The sequence below is a fragment of the Gnatocerus cornutus genome, chromosome 8 (genome assembly GCF_029298725.1).
Source record: "Gnatocerus cornutus isolate USDA-ARS CGAHR chromosome 8, icGnaCorn1.1, whole genome shotgun sequence".
Classification (NCBI taxonomy): Eukaryota; Metazoa; Arthropoda; class Insecta; order Coleoptera; family Tenebrionidae; genus Gnatocerus; species Gnatocerus cornutus.
Genome location: NC_142240.1, coordinates 10,600,266 through 10,621,516, shown reverse-complemented (window position 1 = coordinate 10,621,516; position 21,251 = coordinate 10,600,266). Strand labels below are relative to the sequence as shown.

The following is a 21,251-nucleotide window of genomic DNA, read 5'->3' as shown; positions in this document are numbered from 1 at the left end:
TCCAAGTGTTTCAATAACGGCAGACCACAATTATCACTCGTTCTGCTTTCGAACAAGTGGTACCGACATATTCGCACTGTATTACCCAGATTATATAACAATTTTCGACGGAAATTGCTCGGCAAAGCCGGAAAACAACTCCTGTTAGTCTCCAGTGAGAATAATTGCCCACTTTAGACACTTTGCCAAATTTTTTCGCTCCAAAATCACACTGATACACTGCATCGATCATTTCCTCTTCGTCATCACCGGCAATAACCGTAATAGAGTAACCCAATTTCGACGCTGCATCAAACTTTCATCTGAAGTATTTTGTAAAAAAATAACATTTTACAAGAGTGGCCTAGGCGATGAATTATTTATTTGTTGTGGACCGCATGGGAAATTGGGACGATTTTTTGACACGGAATGAAAATGTTGGACGATGGGCTTGCGCAATTAAGGCCGGACACGTGCTTCACGAATATTAATCCGGTTCGATATTTGGTTAATTAGGTCCGATAATCTAAATTTAGAGGCAAATTTAATAACAGTAGTTGAGGCAAAAATTACAACAAGCAGAAATTCTACATAAATCAATGATTCCAACACTTCCCGCTGGAGTTTACAGTTAACAATATTAACAGTATATCAATGTGTTCTGCAATTTTATTGATTTTCAAACGAAAACTGTTCTAAGATCTTCAAATATTGTAAAGTTTAATTAAAAACTGTCATTTCTTGGTTAATAACTCCCATAATTGCTAAGGAAAATTCCACAAAACTCAAAAGAAGCTTATTTTTCCTTCCTTGAATGTCTCAGTGCTTCCGAAGAATCTCCGCAAAAATGGTAATTTACGTTATAAAAACTTCTAGAATTTTAGTGACATATCGCTGGTGTTTGGGGGCTTTGGTCACGCTGGCAAAATCGTCAAACCAGCAAAACCGCAACCACAAACCAATTACTGGTCCCCTTCATAAATACGATCATCTCATAAAGAATCATCAACATACGAAAACCATTAAAACCTCTTCAAAATGGGTCTCACTTTTGAGTAAACAAATATAAATTAAGTTATTACGAAACCGACAATTAGAGCTCCACCTGTTTGTTTGTCCATCTAACGATACTTTCGTCGCATCCTTGCCGAAAGAAAGCCCCCACTGTCCGATCTCCGGAGCGTGGCCGCCTTCCGATGTCTGCAAACTCTTTATTACTCTCGAGTTTGTAACACTTGAAACGTTGCTTTGAACACAACTGGTGATGTGACTGTGAAGTGACCACTATTAATAAATCATAACAGAATACATCCTGAAGGAATCTTCAGTGGATATCGTCGTGGAAACTCCAGGGGATGAAGTGAGTACAACATGTTTTGATGACTTAACTTAATTAACGGTTTATTGTGCGACATGTGTAAGCAAGTGTTTTTTCTTGGTAGTTAAAGATACAACGTTGTTGATTCAGAGTAGGTGATCTAGATAAATCCGTGGCTCTAGAATGGCGATTTTGATTCATTCGGTTCGGTTCTACATCAAGGAAAGTTCATAAATTTCGCACTATTGTTTTACCTTTTTCGGCGAGTTTGACTCAATTGAAACGGAAAGTCCATTGAAATTATGCAAGATTTTCACCAAACCTTTGTCTTAACATAATCGAATCTTTTGTCCGGAACACGTAAAGCAACAAATTAAAATGTAAATGGAATGAGGTAGCTTTTGAATTCTTTCACCTCGATCTATAGACTTCATTATTTCAAGTATTTGAGTGTTAGCACCAAAATTTGTTACGCTTTGTGGACAACAAAAAGTCTTTTATAACTGCGTGTTTTTAATTTGAAAGGATAATTACACGTTGCCAAAACATAGATCTTGTTCACAGCATGACAGAGCCTCGGGGTGTGTTAATTACAATCTATTAAATTAAACGGAATTTTTTCTGCACTATAGAGAAGAGCACTATGAAATGGCGAATATTTGGGAGCGGAGATAATCTAGGACATTTTTATAAAGTTTCACCGAGTTTCATACTGTAAAAAATTCTATTTGCTTAGTACTAAAAAGTAAATTCTATGTACTTAGTTTTATACTCTCGTTTCTTCCGTTTGTCTTTTTAATGTTTGCTTAATTGTTCCTTTCACCATTAGCAAATTTTGTCCTTGACCTCCACCGTCTGTCCACAGTGTCCCTCATTTTTATATGTAGGTGCACATTTGTTTAAGCAAACAAAATTTTAATTCTAGAAGCGTTTCCATCCGTTTTAAGCTTGGATGGCTGCAAAAGATAACGTTTATTCCATTTTTTATAATACAGTACATGTCCGGGACGAAAGAGAAATTGCAACGAAGCTTAGAACAAGAATCAAAATATAAACGAAATAATGCTCCTCAATCAGTTCTGATAAATCACATCCTTCCATTAGGGCGTTTTCGATTATAATGCGCTACTCCTCATGCATGATTGATTGGTGCTAAGCAAAAACGATTAGCGTAATCCGTAAAAATGCAGTGCAAAAACTCTGATTAAACGCCCACGTTTTTTCTTATCAGGTGTTATCACGAATTGCTGCTACTGAGGGGCGGGACAAGATAAAAAAAACAACGAATGAGGACATTTCGGTTGAACTTCTCAAACCACTTAAAAGCGTTCTTAGTAATAGACACGTAGCGAAAATTACATTCATGACAATTTTATTGCCTTTATATCTATTAATTTCAAGTGATGATGACTACCTTAGATTACGGCTATTTAACTTTAGATATCTATTGTTTCTGCATTTAGAAACGCGATGCACAGTTAAATCAATAAGACCTAATTGACCTGCTTCAGTAAAATCACGTTTCCTTGAAAAGAAACTGTAAAAACAACATGCGATGAGTTTTCCACCAGGTGGTAACATTTTTGAAATCTGGAGAAAATGATATGCTTAAATGGGCAACTCTTATTCTTTACCAACTGTTGCAGAACAATTTACGTGCTGTATAAGAAATTGACCCATCGCGTATAGTAGATCACGCCTGCACGAGATCCTCCACAGGCTCTAATTTCTTGATTTTTTCTACTTTATTGAATTTCCTGAATGAAACACGTAAACCGTTAGAGAAAGGATCAAAATTCTTGTACCTAGAACTTGACTCATGAAGCCTACTTATAACATTTTCTAATTATAAACTTCTTTCTTTGCAATAATAGAATTACGTAGCATTGATGGTTGTCAAACTAGTGGTAGAATCTAATGGTGAGAGTGGAAACAGTGGTGGTTCTCGTCTTTGTCTGCAAAGTAGACTGAGTGCATATAACTTGCACAAAAGTGCAGCAGAGGACAGATTCTTATCATCTGACCCGAGATTGTCCCTCATTCCATTTAAACATAATTCAGTGAAAGTGTGAACTTTATTCTAATTAACGAAATGAAATAAGACCGCTCCGGTGCGCGCATAAAATTATGGGTTTTTTGGTCAAGTTCTTGAAGCTACTAGAACGACGCACTAACCCACAACAGATCCAGTCTTTCTAGTTTGCAAACTTTCGAGATTCACAAATTTCCTCCGACATGGTCAGTGAAGATAGTGTCTCATTATTACCAAGCATCGGACGTGAAAATATGAACTCTTAAAATCTATTCTTCATTAAGAGCATCACGCTCTGTTTCCTCTTGTTGCAGTTTTTTTCTTAAGTTAACACTGCGCCGCTAAAATTTTTCATGGTCTCTGTCTTGGAATAACAACTTGCGTAATCGGTCACTGAAGATGTAACCTTGACTTTGTGTTGCACTAACCTGGAAAATAAGCAAAATGACCTGAAATTAAAGATAGTTAAGTGCAGCTTCAGCGACTAGGCAACCAACACAGCTTTTTTTTTTCAAAATCTTCACTCTCAACCAGGTCACTGGAAACCAGCCATTACGCGATTAGTTTTATTTGAAAATGTCTGTTTCAGGTACCAGCCATGGGTACCGCTATGCCGAGCGCACCGGCCGCTCAAGGGTTCCTGCCAGCAGTAGTTCTTCGGATGTTACAGTGCCCGCAGTGTCTCAAAAGCCACTCGGAAGAAAAACGTAAGTCACTTCTTATCCTCAAGTTTGAATTTGAAGTGGTACCCAATAGTAGCTTACATTTTCTTACAAATTTTTCGCGGTAGTTTAGGCGAAAAATCGTACTTTTTTCAAATGGTAAGAAGGTGGTACCATTCTTCGAGAATGACTCACCCATTGTTTGTGGTACTAGTTCGTGGAATGAATATATTCTTTTATCGTCAAATTTCCATATTTTGTGGTACCATGGTTATAAATATGGTCCAATTTTTCGATCCGGGTTGGTCAGGGAAAGTCATTGACCGTAGCGGTACCACTTCATTACCATCTCTTTTTGACCCACGCACGCTATCGTAATAACATCCTCGTCACATTCTTCGAAAAGGTGGTATTTGTTTTCATTCGCTTTTTTACTGTTAATGGCGCTCTAAACCGTTGTATGGCGACCAATTAATTTATGGTAATTCCCAACAAATTCAGAGCAACGGTATCAAATACCATCGAACCATATTTTGGTTATTCTGACCTAATTCTGTTTTGTTTCAGGCGAAAATGCAGTGTTCGTTGGTGTTTGTGGTAGTGCTATCGGCGTTGAGCGCCGCGACGCCGATACCATCTGGAACCACAACAGCAAGGTACTCTTTAGGAGGACACACGCATGTAACGTATCTACCTCAATCTGAGTCCACGAAAGTTATTTCGGTAACAAGAACCGCCAAACAACCAAAAAATGAGTCATTTTACACGGAAATGCTTCTAAATATCCTAACGCAGCCGAAATTTCGCGGGGAAAACATTAGGAAAATTAAAAGAAAAGACGAACAACTTTTGAGTAATTTTGTTAAAAGCAATTTAGAGGATTTAAACACGCCCAACAAAACCATGAAAGTTAACACTGTAAATAAAGTTAAGATCATTTCCACCACCCCTAAAGTGACTAAAAAAATTACGCGGAAACCTCAACCTAATCAAGTCGTTATCAATGTTGCTAAACCTGTAAATGTAAGTAATTTTAAAAAAGTTGTTAAAGCGACCAGTACAACGAATCCTCCGTTTAAAATAAAATTGGCACCGCGCCCCCAATACCGGAAAACTACAACGACGAAAAGACCCAAAAGTAAGCCCACGGTCCGGCGAGTCTTTACCAAATGGTCCCAACAACCCACTTTGAATGAAATCAAGCAAGCTTGGTACGAAGAAGGAGTACCGTTCCCCACCCCCAATCCAGAGATCAACTCCCATTCTCCTTCTTTCTCCCTAAACGACGTGTCTTCGCTTTCTCCAGAAACATCACAAGAGTCAGCACCTGAAACCGATTTGAGCGACGCCATTAGTACTTTCAATCTAGATATGGCTCCTGACGCCACTGGTGTTAAACAAGGAGGTGGTTCTCCTTGCCCCACAGTGCACATTGCGAGCTCGGTACTCAATCCTCAACAGCGGCAGGACTGTTCTGATTTAAATTTAGTCATAAACTCTCATTTCCATCAGAACATGCCCACTGACCGTACTCCTGTTCAAAGTGACACTGCTGTTCGACCAGCGGAGGATCCAGTACCGCCCCCACAAGTTTTAGCTGATGGTGGAGGAGGATCACCGGCGGCGGCAGCTCCTGGGGGCTCAGGTGGTTCAGGTGGTTCTGGAGGAAGTGGAGGTAACGGGGGTAATGACGGCGGTTTAAAGTTACCAGACCTCAAAGGTTTGGTTGATTTATTGAGATTTTTCTGGGAGAAATTCGGGCATATTCTTCGATGGTTCCTAAATCCTTATTTATACATAGTACCAATTACATTGTTCTTTTTGTTGGGTTTCTTAGGGGTAATCGGATTGTTTCCGTGGTGGATTCCTGCAGTTTTTCTTTATTTTAGTGCTAAGCAAGCTACTTCTAAAAAGTCAAATGTTGCGTATTATAAGCATGTTCATAAGCCTCTACATCATTACGATGGGTGGTTTTGGAACCACGAAACTAAAACTTGGCAAAACGTTGCCGATTTTCATAGGCGGGTAGATGACGCACAGTTGAGTACTAGAATTCCAGAAGCGATAGAGAATTTCTCGCGGAAATATGGACAAAGTAGTACTCAATCTTGGAAGTGGCGGAGAAGGAATAGGTAGTACCTGCCCTACACTTTTCGTGTACATAATGTATAGTCGGGATGAATGGAAGATTGAGGTGGACACGTGACACGTCTTTGTATCTAGTTTATTTATTATTTATTTATTTATTATTCATTTTATCTTGTATTTATTCAAGTCGCCATAACTTGTACTTCCTGTATTTGTGAGTCACAAGAATAAAACTCTACAAAAGTGATTTGCGTTTTTCTCCACCTCACAGGCACTGCTGTCAAGATGTACATTTTTTCAAGTTTGCTTGTTTTAGATCCCCCACGCAAATTGGAGACACAATAAAATTGCTGACCAACCAACTGATGGAACGTAATGCAACATCTCCAGACATAACGCTAGATACAAGAACTCCTCCAAAAATCAAGCAACAAAAAAAGAAAACGAAACTACCAGAAGCGTTCGAAAGCTCTCACGCTGGCGTCGCTATACCAGTCAACGAAGAAGAAGTAACTCTTGAGCAAACCACCAAAAAACTAAACTTTTATAAAATCGAAAAACCAACTACAAACAGTGGACTGTCAACGTGGATTTTACTCAGTGGTCAAACGACGCCGAAACCGTCCAGAAAACCAGTCATCAAGCCTAATGAGAATCATAATGTTACTGTCATGGTCGATTCTTCAAAAGTTGTTAAGCCGATTTTCAAAAAACGTGTGACTACTAGTACCACTCCAACAAGTACCACAAAATTAATTAAGGTGAAAGCTTCGGTACTGCATGGTGCCAAGAAAGGAACCACTACGAGCACTACGACAACGACGACAGAAGCGGCGTCTACGGTGACCACTACTCTTAGTAGTCCCACAACCAACAACTCGAGTGCTTTACCTGTGGAAGCTAAAGACGGAGAAGCGGATTTGAATACTACCGACAAAAAAACCAGACGCCCACCCACCAACAAAAGGAAGAAGAACAAGAATAGACGCCGCAGACCGAGCGAAAAAAGTGACGAGACCACTAAACTCGACAAACCATTGAAAGCGAAAGAAAAACCGATTGGAACTCAACTGTACAATTACTTATCAAGAGAAGTCATGCCGACAGTTGGTGTTGGCTTAGTGGGGTTGGTGGTAACGGCAGGTTTAGCTAGTTACTTCTTATATCCGTTTGGAATTGCGCGCCGTTCTTATGATATCGACCGGAGAGATAAAGAACCACCTTATTATTATAATGACGACTACTCTGGAGGTATTGCGGAAGAAGAAGCCATTGGAAAGGTAATTGCCGGAATGCCCTCAAATTCTTTGTACGGTAACAATTACAAGACACCCACGTCGAGACATAGTTTTAATAATAGAAGAGTTATCGAACAAAGTACCGGTTATACGGTGGCTGGAGAAGAAGCAACACCTGCGGCGGTACCGGAGCATGGGCCCAGGAGCTTAAACGTGAGACGGAGGCGTGAGCTCCCACATGTTGATGAAGGAGAGAATGAAATTGATGGTATGATTACAAAAAACGACGTGACGACGGTTCAACCAATTACCACAACCTATGCCACCACCGAAGTTCCGGACAAAGTCAAGAGTTTTGTGGATGTTCTGAAAGACCTCTTTCATTTGAAGGTTTATTTAGGACTGCAGCTGATCCAAAACGCCACTCAAGCGGTTTCTAAGTACGTTTCCCACGTGCAGAGACGGCTAGATGAGCATTACCGAAACTCCACCGAGTATTAATTTTAGACTAGTTTTAATTTTGTTGGGATTTATGTACTCCCCTGTTTACAACAAACGCACGGTATTACCATTGTATGCTTGAGAGTACGTAGATTAGTCTTGGGAAGGATTAAGGGAAAAAACCATACAAACCAAAATTCGGTATTTATTCTAGTTATAATTGTAACATAAGACTGTATAAATAAATAAATTACTATAAATTACGAGGAAGTGTTTCTTGAAGGTACTTCGCAGTGCTGGTAATAAACCTCATGTCCCTTTTCCGCCGCCCCCCTAATGCCATAGGCACCAACATCGCCATGGTCGCAGGAATCATTCCTGCACCCACTGCTGCCAAAACGGCTGAACTATCAGGTCCCGAACCCTTTCGCATGGTCGTTGTAACAGTCGGTGCAGCTACTTGTTGAATCGGCTTTTGCTTCTTCTTTAATTTCTTCAATTTCTGTTTCTTCGTGTATTGTCGATGCGCTTGTTCGACTGTCTGAAACGTAGATTCTACTTGCAACAACCCGCCATGAGATGTCGTCATGTTCACTTTAGAGTTCTTCAACGGAGGTAGCACCGTCAATCTCACACCGCGGTGTGCTCCAATAGCGTCCGGGTTTATTTGTAACGCTCGCTGTTTTTTCTGAGGGTACTTATACCCTTTAGTTGTTGATAAGAGCACCCATTCACCGTCTCCAGAAAGGGGGTGCGTGTCAGGGTGCATGTCAGTACCTTGACGTCTGTTTGATTCGTACGGTTGGGGAAAATTCGCAGGAAGACCGTCCGTTAAAATCTCACCATCGTCGTACAACGGTCTCATGGGTCTCTGGGGTTTCTGGGGGCGAGTATGCTTGCAGTTATCATCATGGGTGTGCTGTTGGTACCTGTTAGGGGTGGCATAATTCACGTGAACCTTCTGATTGTAAACAGCAGTAGGTTTATTAAAAGCGGGTCTTGAATCTGGTCTTTCATCCAAGAAATAAATATCGTAATTGTTGGTGGTGGGTTGGATGGGGCGGTGTTCTTCAGATTCGTACTCATCCCACGGCCTTGAATTTGAGGGTTTATATTTGCTCTGCCACTTTGAGATCTTCGACACAGACCATGGTACCGGTTCCATACTCACCCAACCTTTTTTATCGTCATAAGGGTGGTTGTGTCTCTGGAACTGCACTAAATCCCAACTTTTCCCTTTTTCGGTAGTACTCTCCTCCTCTTCCTTGTTTTTGTTTTTGTTCCTACGAACACTATCCGCGTAAGTCGTCAAGAACTGATGAAGAGGATCGTTCTTATCGTCGGACTCATCGCGAGTGTTAAAAGAACGGTGTTCATATTTCGATGATGCGGTCTTCCATAAAGGTTCGCCCTCGACAATGCGTATAGGATCAGCGCCCGGTACTTCGAGATCGTAAGTCTTGGTAGTTGTAGGTACAAGGTCACCAGTGACACCAGCTACTAGTAGTACCACCAAGAACATTTTAACACAAGTAGTGTCGCAACCCTAACTGGCGATTTCTCGTTCGTCTCTAGTAATATAAGTTTCCGCCACACTAACTTTAAATGTGGTACAGACCAATCCCTACCTTGTTACAGAAAAAAAATGACACGTTTTAATGCTGTCTTTGTCCAGCGAGTAGAAAGTCAAGGTGGATTTGTGTGCCGTAAAGAAAGGCTTTCTCTGCGCTCGTGCATTTTTAACTTTTGTTTACACGGCCATTGTAATAAATTTAAGTCCCGTTACACATCCACATTATATCAGATAATAATCGCTGCAAATTGCAACCGTTACAGATGAACGAATGCAATTAAATCGGGAGTGTGATTGGTTTTGCCCCTTTTCAAGTTAACAGTTAGTTGCGCGAATTGAGCGAGTTATTTCACACATGTGGGGCGAATTCACGCCCTGTTACCTCAAAGACACGTCAATTAACCCGATGTAGTGAAATTGGTTAAAAATGAAATTTCGTCTCATTGTCGTGACAGAAGAAAGGAGAACAATCTGCATTTTCTAGCACACTTGGCCGAATATTTTTGTTTGTGTTTTTTCGTGGTTCCCCGACCGTGACAATACTTTTGGTTTCATGGATGAACTCGATTAAGGCCACAAACAATTGCTCATTTGAAGATTCGCTCTTTTATTATTACCCATCACAAAGGAAATTGTTAATTGTGTACAGGCATGGAAACTGATTTTTTAGACACTGCTTGGCCTTTTCTCCACAATGACGTTATTGTCTTCGTTTCGGTGTAGAAGTACAACCCTTGTTTGCCGTAGAAGTGCAAGTCGCCGTGGAAACTACCCCGGGAGCCCGTGAAACTGAACATGGGGAGCGGCACCGGGATTGGGACGTTCACCCCCACTTGCCCCACGTCGATTTCGTTGACGAATTGTCTGGCGTGGCTACCGTTGGAGGTGAAAATAGCAGTTCCATTTCCGTACGGGTTGGAATTGATGATTTGAATAGCATCTTCTAAAGTGTCTGCGAACATAACGTTAAGAACCGGTCCGAAGATCTCTTCTTTGTAACACTCATGAGAGGGTTGCACTCCTGTTAAAAGAGTTGGTCCTACGAAATTGCCTTTAGGGTATTTTTCCACAACCAACCCTCTACCGTCTAAAGGACACTGCGCCCCTTGTTTAATGCCCGATTCTATCAAACTAAGAATTCTTTGTTTAGCTTGAGGAGTGATGACAGGACCCAAGTCGGTTCCAGGCTCATGACCAGCGCTGACTTTGAGTTTCTTAGCCCGTTCGACAATTTCAGGGATCCAGTCGCGTGTTTCCCCGACCAAAATCGCCACACTCAGAGCCATGCAACGTTGACCAGCTGCACCGAAAGCAGCGCCAATCAACTGATCAATGGTTGCACTTTTGTCGGCGTCTGGTAGAACAACGGCGTGGTTTTTAGCCCCCATGTTCGACTGCACTCTCTTGCCGGTGGCAGCTCCGCGCTCGTAGATATGTTTGCCGGCCCGGTCTGCACCCACGAAGCTGATTGCTTGGATGTCCTTATTCTCACAAATGAAGTTGACAGCGTCGTGAGAACCGTGGATGACCTGCATTTTCACTATCAGCAAAAAATTAAATGACAGATAGAGACATTACATTGACCACTCCTGGAGGACATCCCACTTCGTTGAGTAAGTCCATGATTAGCATAGTGGCTCCGGGGTCTTTTTCTGATGGTTTGATGACCATTGTGTTACCGGCGATAAGCGCTAATGGAAACATCCACAAGGGAATCATCGCCGGGAAGTTGAAAGGGCAGATACCAGCGGTGACACCTAGAGGTACTCGATACGAGACGATATCCATGTCTTTTGCTATGTTCTGTAAGGATTCGCCCTGGAGGAGACTTCCAGCGGCGCAACTATGCTCCACCACCTCTAAAAAACAGTCATAATAAGAACAAATTCTTGGTTGAAGCCGCAAGACCTACGCAGTCCTCTCATGACATCGCCTTCAGCATCTGCAAGAGTCTTCCCCTGCTCCAAAGTAATATTTGCGGCAAGCTTCTTAATATCACGCCTAATTACGTGTTGAAGCTTGAGCATTAATTGCTGACGAGTTAATACTGAGGTTTGCCTCCAAGTTTCGTAAGCTTTTTTGCATGATTCTACTGCTTCCTCCAATTCGCTTCTGGTGCTTTGAGGGACTTTAGTAACAAGGTTGTTGGTAGCGGGGTCATAAAGCTCAATCCAATCGGAGGCTTTAGAATCGCGGAATTTACCATCGATGAAGAGTTTTGTTGTAGGGGCTACATTGGAGTAGTTACGTTTGAGGAGTGAGATGAATGGAGTCTAAAAGACAACACATTATCGGCTTAGAATGACCTCATGATTGTGTGATAAGAGATTAAGATAATCCATCAAAGTTATTAATTTTTTGTTATTCAAATTTAATTGGCGCTTACTGTTGGGGTGAAAAGGCAGGTGCGCCAACCCTATGTAAAAACCCTTAATTTTTCTTTTTTTAATTTCGGGTATAAAACGTGGGATTGTCATTAAATGAAGTAAAGACAAGTTGTAGTCGTAATTTATAGTGAAACTAAAGTTTTTTCCATAATTCAATTTGTCTTCATTTCGTGCAAAAAAAGCAGTCTAGGGAAATTTCGGTGACCCACTTTTGGTACCACCGCAAATGCAATGTTTGAAATAAATGTGGTATAGTTGTAACAGTAAAACTAATCTACAAAGAAATCAACAATTTCCAGGTGAGGAATGTTTATCGCAACTTGTTACGTTGCTACAGGAATTTTGATAAGACTGATAAGGTCGCTAGTTCAAGAAGTCAATGTATGCAACAGGTTTGACCTTGAAACAGTAACACCATAGAAACTCTTTAAAATCGGTTTTCCTTAAAATTGGTTCAGAATCGTCTCCTATTTATAGAGAAAATGTGTCTGAAATACTCCCACACCATGCAGAGAAAAAGCAGGTTAGATATCTAAAGTGTGTACTTACAGAAGTTCTTTGCAGTGAAGCCATGCTGACCAATTGAGAAGATAATGGAAATTAAATGAACGAAACGAATTAACCAAGTCCCCCTATTGTATTGAAATGAGTCGTGCGTTGTCGGCTTATCTGAATTTACACAATTATTGTATAATTTATTTTTATCAATTCGGAAAACATGTTTATCTCGTGGTACGTCTTGGAGGTGGGAGACTGTTTCGATGGTATTGATCACCGTGCCCTTGGTGTATAAGCAGATTGTCAAGGGCACTCAGTGGCAGCTGATAACGCACTTTATTCAAGGACGTTTTATGGGGGAACTGGGTTAATTATAATTGCACTTTTGGCTTAGCAGAGATTCCAATTTTTATAGTTTGATCGGATTTGAAGTGGAAGTAAAAAACTGTTGAACTGCGCATGAGGATAACTTGTTCCTCGCTTGTTTGTTTTCCAATTGTTATCTTTATGCATTCTCAGAACTATAAGTTGAATTGTATAGCTAAAATAGGGATTATAAAACCAGGTACGAAGGTACGTCACAATAAGCAATTTAGTGCACGTCTTGATGGTTGCGTTTTTCTCAAAATTTTTAGATATTTTCCCTATATTGTTGACTAAGTAACGTGTGCCCAGTGACCGACAGCGCATTCAGCCTTGACTCACTGTTTATTTCTGTTTCTACCGACACAGAGGCGTAGATAACACAGAATTAAATCTTATTTCATTCGTACCACTGCATTTATTGTGATCACTAAATTTCCAAATCCTTCATTTTCCAGTAGGTAAGCATTTCATCCACGATGGACAACGCCCCCAGTTCAAAGATCAGAGCAAGTCACATAAAAAACGAGAAACTTCGGAAATTGAAAATTGTCCGCACCGTTGGGGTATTTGTTCATGCTCATCATTGCACTGATCCAAACTGCAAAGAAGCAGAATGTGACGAAATGAAAGCCTTGCTCGTGCATTTTAAAGAATGCACGCGAGCATCAAGAAAAGAGTGCCCTCCGTGTCTACAAGTTCTTGCATTGACACGGCATCATGCGAAATACAGTAGAGACTGTGAATCGAACTTTTGTCTTGTTCAGTTTTGTGCGAGGATGAAGTGTCGTGTTTTAAAGAAGAAACAGAAGAAGATTGAGGATGTAGTTGTAATTAGTGAAGATGAGGCGGAATTTGTGGTGGAAGTGAAGCAAGAAGTTGCACAAACAGAGCAGGTGATGATGTCATACGGAAGATATTTTATAATGTCATTTACTTCCAATATTTGCAGAATTTTGAACCGTTACCTTCTACGAGTGCGCAAATTTTTTCTTGTCCAACACCTCCGCTCAACATGACGTCACTTTATTTATCGACTAACGGTCTGTTAATCCTTTACGTCTAATAAAATTAACTGATTTATTACCAATTTTCTAGAAATGAATTACTCTAATAATAGAGGAATGTTCCAACACCAGGAAGTACAAGAAAATCATCCAGGAACTAGTTTCTCAGACTCAAGTCTTTTGTACGTACATACACATTTTTGTCTCGTAAATTACTCTTTATCTCTAGGTGGAGGCCATTTGAACCTGTCCCACGAGAAGACTTTTATGTCTTAAAAGATTGGCAATATCGGATCACTCGAAGTACACGATTGGATTCTCTAAACTCTCTAGAGGCCATTTTTAAGGTAAACGAGTCTTTTGTCGACAAATCGTGGATCCTGAGATTAGAAGATTCGATATTCAGAAAAGCCAATTCTGAGCAGGAGTATCATAGTTTGATTGCTCAAGTATTTATTGATGTTGTTATTAATAAGAGATGTTAAATTTTAATCAATTATTCGCATCCTGTGAAAAACATGGGATTATTGTATTTAATATTTGTTGATTGACTTTTTAAATATTTTATTATTGTAATTATATCGACTTTTTCATATCGTACATTTAAGTTTTAATTTTGTGATATCAGTTTCAATCTTGGAAATATTATAATTTGTTAATATATCATATTTCTTTTATAATCAGATTGTTTTGTACATTTGATTAAATGCTTTCCTAAAAAAGTGTTTTTTTATCCTCAAATCCTAACAATAACTACGCCACTGGTCAAACACTAAACGGAGTTGTAAAGGTAAAATTAGTTCAATTTTTCGAAAGTACAATGACTGCTCTCGTGATTTTATACCAGAATTTAATAAATTTGCAACAAAATTGAAACATTTCTTATTGTTTTTAATATTATCGTACAATGTTTGAAATTCCAAATACATGGACACACCTTTTTAATTTGGACTTGGTGACGTCGTACAGATTCCACTGAACTTGTATAAGCATTCTTTCCATGATTAGTAGCGCCATCATTTCAATAAAAAGATTTTTTAAAATTCTAATATTTTTTACTGAATTAGATTTACTAATTAGACTTGACTTGACTGAAAAAATGTAAAAAGCAGCCTTTTGTACGACCAATCAGAATTCAGGTTAATCACAAATCGAGTGGAATTTTTTGCTGTCACACCCTTAGATTAGTTAGAGTATAGATAGCCGACTCTATCACTCTCATTTTGATACCGAATCTAGCGCAATCTATAAAAATCTGGCCGTACTATTTTGAAGAGTCTAGACAACAACCACACCAAATGTGGTGTTTGTCTTTGCTAACTAAAACATTGGTTTTTGTCTTTGCTATTTTAAGAATAGGTTTTTATCTTTGCTATTTTTTCTTTTTATGGATTTGATAGAAATTAAAACAAAACAAAATATAAAATAAAAGTGTATATTAAAAAGTAATAAACGCAATAACAAGTACTGGATACAATGAGTTAACTTTGTTAACACATCCCACATTTTCAATACCTAATTCAGGATCATATGGTTCAAACTATACAATGATAAACTCAAAATATGATGATTAATCAATTAATTACTAAACAAACACGTTTTCAACAACTAAGAGAAAATGTTGAATAATAAAATCCACTTCATGTTTTAAAGGAAAAAATTGTATGTTGGAAAAATGTATCAAATTCAATTAAATCTCCCAACGTATACATTTAAAAAGAAAAGCATAAACTAGAATATGTGAAAAATGGAGGTACACGCTGGTACTCCATATAAATTTAACAATAATTACATGTATACAAATACACTATCTGTGTAAGATCATTCGTAAGGATTGACCACAATCAACCCAAGTTAACAATTATTTACCAGGCCAAATTTAAAGCAGACAGTGGAAAAAATTTCAGTGTGCTTCCATAAAACCACTTTCAATCAAAATGTCCCAAGCAAACTTGAAGTTTTTGGTGGAATCGCCGATCCTGGAATTGTTAATCCGCTGAAGCCAAATATTAGTAACATTTCTGTCAGATGGAGTGTGTACTCTGAAAATATTGGTTCATATTAGATCGTAATATATTAAAATGATTTTCAGTCTTACTTTTTGGACATGTTATCACCACACCCAGGAACACAACACCCTGTTCCACCTGTAGTCATATTCACAAACAACATTATAATGTTAACTTGGGTAATTAAACTACTAAATTATTTACACTACACAACGTTATCACTACATTAGACACTAAACTAAAACGAAATTAAGAAAATACACAAGGAAATTCGGAAAACACTCTTAACGAAAGTGCAAAACAAAATGCAAGTGCAAATTTGCAGACTCTGCACAAATTTGAATTCCAAGAATCTGTCAACGACTGCTGCGCTTGAATTAAAATACCAAGCGCCACCTAGATCAGAAGCCGGAAACAATAATTTATGTTAAGGCCAGATTTTTATAGATGGAGGTAAAGTAGCTGAAAAGTTCATCCTATGGAGTGCCCGTGCCTTGGTCACACCTGTCAAATTTGACATTTATAAAAGAGGTTAAACATATGTGAAATCATTAAAAAAAGTCTAATTTGCAATGGAGAAGTCAAAACCCGCGAATAACGCAACCAGAAGTAAGTATTATTGGAGTAATTCAAAAGTTAATGTACCCATCATAGAGGTGGATGCATCTGGACTTACTAAAAAGGAGCGCCGAGCCCAGAAAGTCCAAGAAAAGTCGAAACAAACTGTAGATAATAAAGAGACACAGAAAGAGCGTAACGAAAAAGCTCCAGAGCCACAAACTGTCAAGTCTGGAAACCAGCTCTCTGAGAAAGAACTTAGAAGACTAGAATGGGAGAAGAAGCTAGCTGAACAGAAAGCAGAATCTGCTGATAAGAAAGAGCAAAGCAAGGCTGAGTTACGGGCTAAACGTCGAGAGCAACAAGAAGCGCAAAGATTAGCTAAAACTGCTGTTGTTAAGCAAAAAGAAGAAGAAAAGAAACCTGTAGAGAAAGCTGTGGAGGTGAAAAAAGCACCAGTTGCGACAAAAAAGCCGGAAAAGAAAAAGATCGTTAACACTAAAAGGCTGGAATTTGTTAATCATTTGTATTCTGACGCAACATTTGGAAATACTGTTGTTAATTTTAAAAATGTTCACCCAGCATTTGTTAAGTTAGGGGTGCAGTATTCGACAAAGAAAATTCTTGGTTCAAATGCAAGATGTAGGGCTTTACTGACTGCAGTAAAGTGTTTAATCAATGACTTACAGACGCCCCCAAAACAAGAATTTTGTAGGTACTTAGAAAATGTTCTTCAGTCTTGTGTAGAACATTTAAATAATTGTCGCCCCCCTGCAGTATCAATGAACAACGCTCTTAGGTACTTTAAAACGAAACTTCACAAAGCTGAGAGCCTCCCAGAGAAGGTGAAGAAAGAAGAACTTTTAGATAGTATAGATACTTATATTAACGACGAAATCGATAAGGCAGGAGAGGCAATCAGTTTAAAAGTCAACGAAAAAATTACCAACGGTGACGTTGTGTTAACTTTTGGCTGGTAAGAATTAGTTAGAATCAACACTGAAACTAATCCAATTTTCTAGTTCTTCTCTCATCAAAAAAATCTTGAGCGACGCCCACTCTCAAGGAAAACAATTTCAAGTTATAGTAGTTGATGGTCGCCCCTTTTTGGAAGGCCGGCAGATGCTTCAGCGCCTTGTCCAAATTGGCATTAACTGTAGTTACGTTCAAATGAATGCCCTCAGTTATGTCATGAGCGCGGCCACGAAAATCTTGCTGGGGGCACACGCTCTACTCACCAATGGCTACGTCATGTCTCGTATTGGCACCGCACAAGTGGCTCTAGTCGCTCAAGCATATAATAAACCAGTGTTGGTTTGTTGCGAGACGTACAAATTTAGCGAGCAGGTCCTTACTGATTCTTTTGTGTATAATGAAATAGGTAAGTGGACGTTGTTCCAAGATTTGGTTTTACGTATTATTTTAGGTAATCCCGACTTGTTAATATCGACGGATACTCTTGAGGAGAGCAGTCCTTTGGCGCTTTGTCGTAACGAGGATAATCTTCATATTTTGAACCTTCTGTATGATGTTACACCGCCGGATCTAATCACCGCGGTGGTGACGGAACTTGCTATCTTACCTTGTACTAGTGCCCCTGTTGTATTAAGAATTAAGCCATAAAAGTTTTTTAAGTAAATTCGTCTTTGTTTTTACTGTTGGAGCTTTCAAATTAAAATTCCCGCGGTTGGAGATGAGCATTTGGAGTTCTGTATTACCGGCTATTACGTAAAGACGTAGGCGCCCTCTGCAACGTCATTAATTTTGACAAGTGTGGTGCTGTCGTTAGTAAACAAAGACGGATGTTGGCTGAAGTTTATAAAACTTGTAAACTCTTGTGTTTATTTCTTTTATAGCTAATTTGGTGTTGATAAAACGCAATCGTTTTCACGTCGTAATTTTCTTTAAATATTCTCGCGACCTTTCTCCTTTCAATGGTGTGATTAACCTCAATGACAAACTTTCTCATTAATTACGTATTAATTTAACCCTAATTAGTGAAAATGGGCAAAGCCGAGCAGTTGAGCGACAACGTTCCAGGCTTGTCGCCCCAAACCGAAGCCAGCAAATTGTTAGAACAGGCCTTGATGCAAATGGACGGTATTATTTCAGGTGAGCCCCACATCTATCTAATCTCTGACGCAGTGTCACGAGATAACATGATAAAAGTAAGCACCCACGCCGGTGTGTTTATCAAACTCCGGTGAATCAGTGCAAGCGCGCGCACCCTTATATTCCGGAGCTCCGGCGTACCGGAGTCTGTATCGCCAGTCTTTCGCTCGCTCCGGGTTTCAACAGGTGTGTTCCGGTAGAGTCGAGTTGATTACGAAACTTAATTTCCGGCGTACTTTCGCGGAGTTGCCGCGACTCAATTATGGGGACGGGGGTGGTCCCTGCGTGAGTGAGGGGGCATGGGCCCCCAGAAAAAGTTTGACATGGTGACGGTCTGAGGAAGGCCGGATGACGCGCTGGTGGTGGCTCAATATGTGCCATTCGGGCCAACTCAGAGACGGACATGCCATTAATAACGTGAACCACAGTGAGTTTCCGGAATTCCGGAAGTAGCGAGCTCGTTACCGGACTCTATGGTCTATTTTTCTTCTTGTAAGTCATGGGTTTTATTATGATTGCAGGCAACACCAGCTCACTTACGGCTCATTCACCGGATTATGGTTTCGCGGCGTCGCCTCCGGGGGTGAGGGAGGCGGCCAACACTCTCGTTACTGCTATACAAAATACCCCCGTGCCACCCCCGCCGGAGCCCAACATCGTCAAAGTCCTCCTCCACTGGCTGCAGCAGGTACCCTTTATTTTCTTTCTTTATCATTAATTAAATTCCTGAAAAAAAACGGAAAACTGAAGAATCTAAACTCCGAACTTGATTTTCACGTAATCTCACAAGTGACACGGAGAAAATGGGCGCAACATAAAAGGCATTAGCGAAACAGGGTAATAAAAGCTTCCGACATACTCATAAATCTTAATGAAAGAGGTTATCGCGACTACATGTTTCGCGTTGCTCAAAATTCGATACATGTTGGAAAATTGCGAGTATTTATTACAGCAAAAATTTTACAGAAAAGATTTCACATATTTCTTGTTGCTCGAGAAATTCCAACACAATAGGCATAAATGACGCTCTATTGAATTCGTTTAATCGAAGATATTACGTTGGCGGGCTCTTAAAAATGCTTAAATTTAATAGCGGAAAAAAGCTCCTCTGCAAACTAGAAAACGTGTTTATTACGGCACTGCATCCTTGTTTGTGCTGCTAGAGTTGATGAACATCTGCGTTCTTGTTATGAGTGACAGTTTATAGTTGCGATACTTCTAAAATTGTGTCACTACCAAAATAAACTTTGGTTTCAACATATTGCCATCAAAATGTGTTTTCCTTACACCAACTTTTTATTGTTTTTCTTGAAATTTTTACTTCCAGTTTCAAATTACAAGCAATCGCGAATTTTTTGCTTTTATAACAATGGTGGATGCGCCGGGAAATTTTCTTTTGTATTGTTTTTTTTTTGTACTAGCGATTTCCACCAAACTGACAAGAAAATTCTTATGAAAGAGAAATAAAATCAGAATAAACCATTTAAATTGAAAACGTTGAATGCGCCAAGCAGTTTTCTTCAACTGAACAAAAATAAATGTCACTGGCATTCTTGTTCCTAAAATAAGAATTTTTTTTTCGAATTATATTAAATCTAAGAAATTGTAACAATGTTTGCAGTATCTAAGCCATTCGTTGTAAACTTCTGTCTCTGACATTGCTCAAGACTCTCCCAACTCGACACGTTCCGTCAAGTCGTAAAACTTACATTTTCAAGTTTGTTTCTGCGGTTGAAACATCCAGACTCTGTTTTAAACGACGCCGACATTTAAAAAATTTTTAAATGAAATAAACCTCTCCAAGTTGGGCGTATTTACTGTTTAAAGTCAACATGAGTGAATAAAAAGTCTCTTCTTTGTTAATATTTGTGTTTTCTTGTTTTCGAGCTTGTGATCTTTGAGATTTTTTCGGGCTTAGAAATTCTCTTTATTTCGCTCTCTTTTAATCTCTTCCACTCCGAGCCAGCAATAAGAGAATCATTTTGCCGAAAAAAAGGCGAACTCTTAATCGAAATCACCGCAGTGTAATTGGCTTGAACTGTAAACGTATAATACCGAAGCGCTGTCTTATCCTCTTTTAATAATCTTCGAAGTTTCGCAATTTCTTGCTTATTGTCATTCTGTAAAGCCACCTGCACTTCGTTTTCGTTACAAACTTCGTCGTTGTCTGTATAAGTTGTCGGAGTGTACATTTTTATTCTAGTCGCTCTTTTTACCTTTTTATTTTATTTCGTACGAGAAATATCCATTCGCGTACCAATGACCCGACGTTTTTGTTGTCCCGGCGCATCCACCATCCGTGTATAATTATGAAAGGTGTGTCCGTGGCCTGTTTTCCAACCGATTGAACTTGCGTATGAACACTTTACCAACAACCCAAGCATTATCCACCCCTTGTTGAGATTTTTTAAGCGTTTCTCGCCCCTAAAGCCAAGTGGAAAGTCGTGTGTTACTGCAAATGCAATCTGGGTTAACACTGGAATTTTAATGGCATCTGGCATCTCTTGCATTTAGCTAGAGTTGGAATTTAATTTTGAAAAATACGAATTCTATATTTGAACGAATCAGTTTTTCAGTGCTATGAAATTTTCACGATTTCACTTTACGCCCATGAAAATAAATAAGCAGAGAAAAACCGATCGATCCGCGCGTTTCCGTCGGACTAATGACATCGTATCTCTCACTCAAGAACTGCAGCATCTGCTCGCCTATAAATCACTCTAGGAAACGATGACAATCGTAAATTATTCACAAAGTTTCTTTAATTATTGTGGGTTTTGCATGAAAAAGGTTTTAATTTGGGTTCAAATCGCGCTGAATATTTAAGATTTTCCAGTGCTGCATCAAAAGTTGCTTTAGCGGAGTGGAGTTTAGCTAGTTAGAAACTTTCTGGAATGTGCCCAAGAAAACACGACAAAACCAACCCAAATCCGAGTTAATATTTTTCCACATGACGTGACATTAATTGCGCACTTTCCGTCCAAGA

At 39.4% G+C, this 21,251-nt stretch overlaps 5 protein-coding genes and 1 long non-coding RNA gene across 13 annotated transcripts; 3 read left to right on the top strand and 3 right to left on the bottom strand.

Moving 5' to 3' along the window:
- The first annotated feature begins 3,952 nt into the window (after positions 1–3,952).
- Positions 3,953–8,021, top strand: LOC148169713 (uncharacterized). 2 transcript variants are annotated; one of them, XM_088042700.1, is made up of 3 exons: positions 3,953–4,036; positions 4,559–4,647; positions 6,396–8,021. In XM_088042700.1, the coding sequence occupies exons 2-3, from the start codon at positions 4,565–4,567 to the stop codon at positions 7,816–7,818; spliced, it is 1,506 nt and encodes a 501-aa protein (XP_087898826.1). In that variant the 5' UTR covers positions 3,953–4,036; positions 4,559–4,564; the 3' UTR covers positions 7,819–8,021. The 2 variants fall into 2 exon arrangements, with proteins under 2 accessions (XP_087898826.1, XP_087898825.1); XM_088042699.1 differs by lacking the exon at positions 6,396–8,021 and having other exon boundaries at positions 4,559–6,384.
- On the bottom strand, positions 8,012–9,821 carry LOC148169712 (uncharacterized). Its single transcript, XM_088042703.1, has one exon. The coding sequence runs from the start codon at positions 9,278–9,280 to the stop codon at positions 8,012–8,014; it is 1,269 nt and encodes a 422-aa protein (XP_087898829.1). The 5' UTR covers positions 9,281–9,821.
- Positions 9,822–9,918: 97 nt separating this feature from the next.
- Positions 9,919–12,392, bottom strand: LOC148169711 (putative methylmalonate-semialdehyde/malonate-semialdehyde dehydrogenase [acylating], mitochondrial). The gene is made up of 4 exons (XM_088042702.1): positions 12,268–12,392; positions 11,244–11,604; positions 10,910–11,190; positions 9,919–10,860 (listed from the first exon to the last, which is right to left on the bottom strand). Exons 1-4 carry the CDS (start codon positions 12,289–12,291, stop codon positions 9,967–9,969), a joined length of 1,560 nt encoding a protein of 519 aa, XP_087898828.1. The 5' UTR covers positions 12,292–12,392; the 3' UTR covers positions 9,919–9,966.
- Positions 11,938–14,181, top strand: LOC148169710 (uncharacterized). 6 transcript variants are annotated; one of them, XM_088042709.1, is made up of 5 exons: positions 11,938–12,017; positions 13,038–13,475; positions 13,532–13,622; positions 13,678–13,768; positions 13,816–14,181. In XM_088042709.1, the coding sequence occupies exons 2-5, from the start codon at positions 13,059–13,061 to the stop codon at positions 14,069–14,071; spliced, it is 855 nt and encodes a 284-aa protein (XP_087898835.1). In that variant the 5' UTR covers positions 11,938–12,017; positions 13,038–13,058; the 3' UTR covers positions 14,072–14,181. The 6 variants fall into 6 exon arrangements, with proteins under 6 accessions (XP_087898835.1, XP_087898832.1, XP_087898834.1 ...); XM_088042706.1 differs by lacking the exon at positions 11,938–12,017 and adding an exon at positions 12,106–12,241; XM_088042708.1 differs by lacking the exon at positions 11,938–12,017 and adding an exon at positions 12,695–12,781.
- A 938-nt stretch (positions 14,182–15,119) lies between these two features.
- Positions 15,120–16,006, bottom strand: LOC148169709 (uncharacterized). Its single transcript, XR_015770545.1, has 2 exons — positions 15,685–16,006; positions 15,120–15,628 (listed from the first exon to the last, which is right to left on the bottom strand). It is a non-coding gene; the product is annotated as an uncharacterized LOC148169709 (long non-coding RNA).
- Positions 16,007–16,073: 67 nt separating this feature from the next.
- Positions 16,074–17,792, top strand: eIF2Bdelta (eukaryotic translation initiation factor 2B subunit delta). Of its 2 annotated transcripts, XM_088043058.1 has the most exons (4): positions 16,074–16,204; positions 16,250–17,129; positions 17,176–17,534; positions 17,580–17,792. In XM_088043058.1, exons 1-4 carry the CDS (start codon positions 16,168–16,170, stop codon positions 17,774–17,776), a joined length of 1,473 nt encoding a protein of 490 aa, XP_087899184.1. In that variant the 5' UTR covers positions 16,074–16,167; the 3' UTR covers positions 17,777–17,792. The 2 variants fall into 2 exon arrangements, with proteins under 2 accessions (XP_087899184.1, XP_087899183.1); XM_088043057.1 differs by having other exon boundaries at positions 17,176–17,792.
- The last annotated feature ends 3,459 nt before the right edge of the window (positions 17,793–21,251 follow it).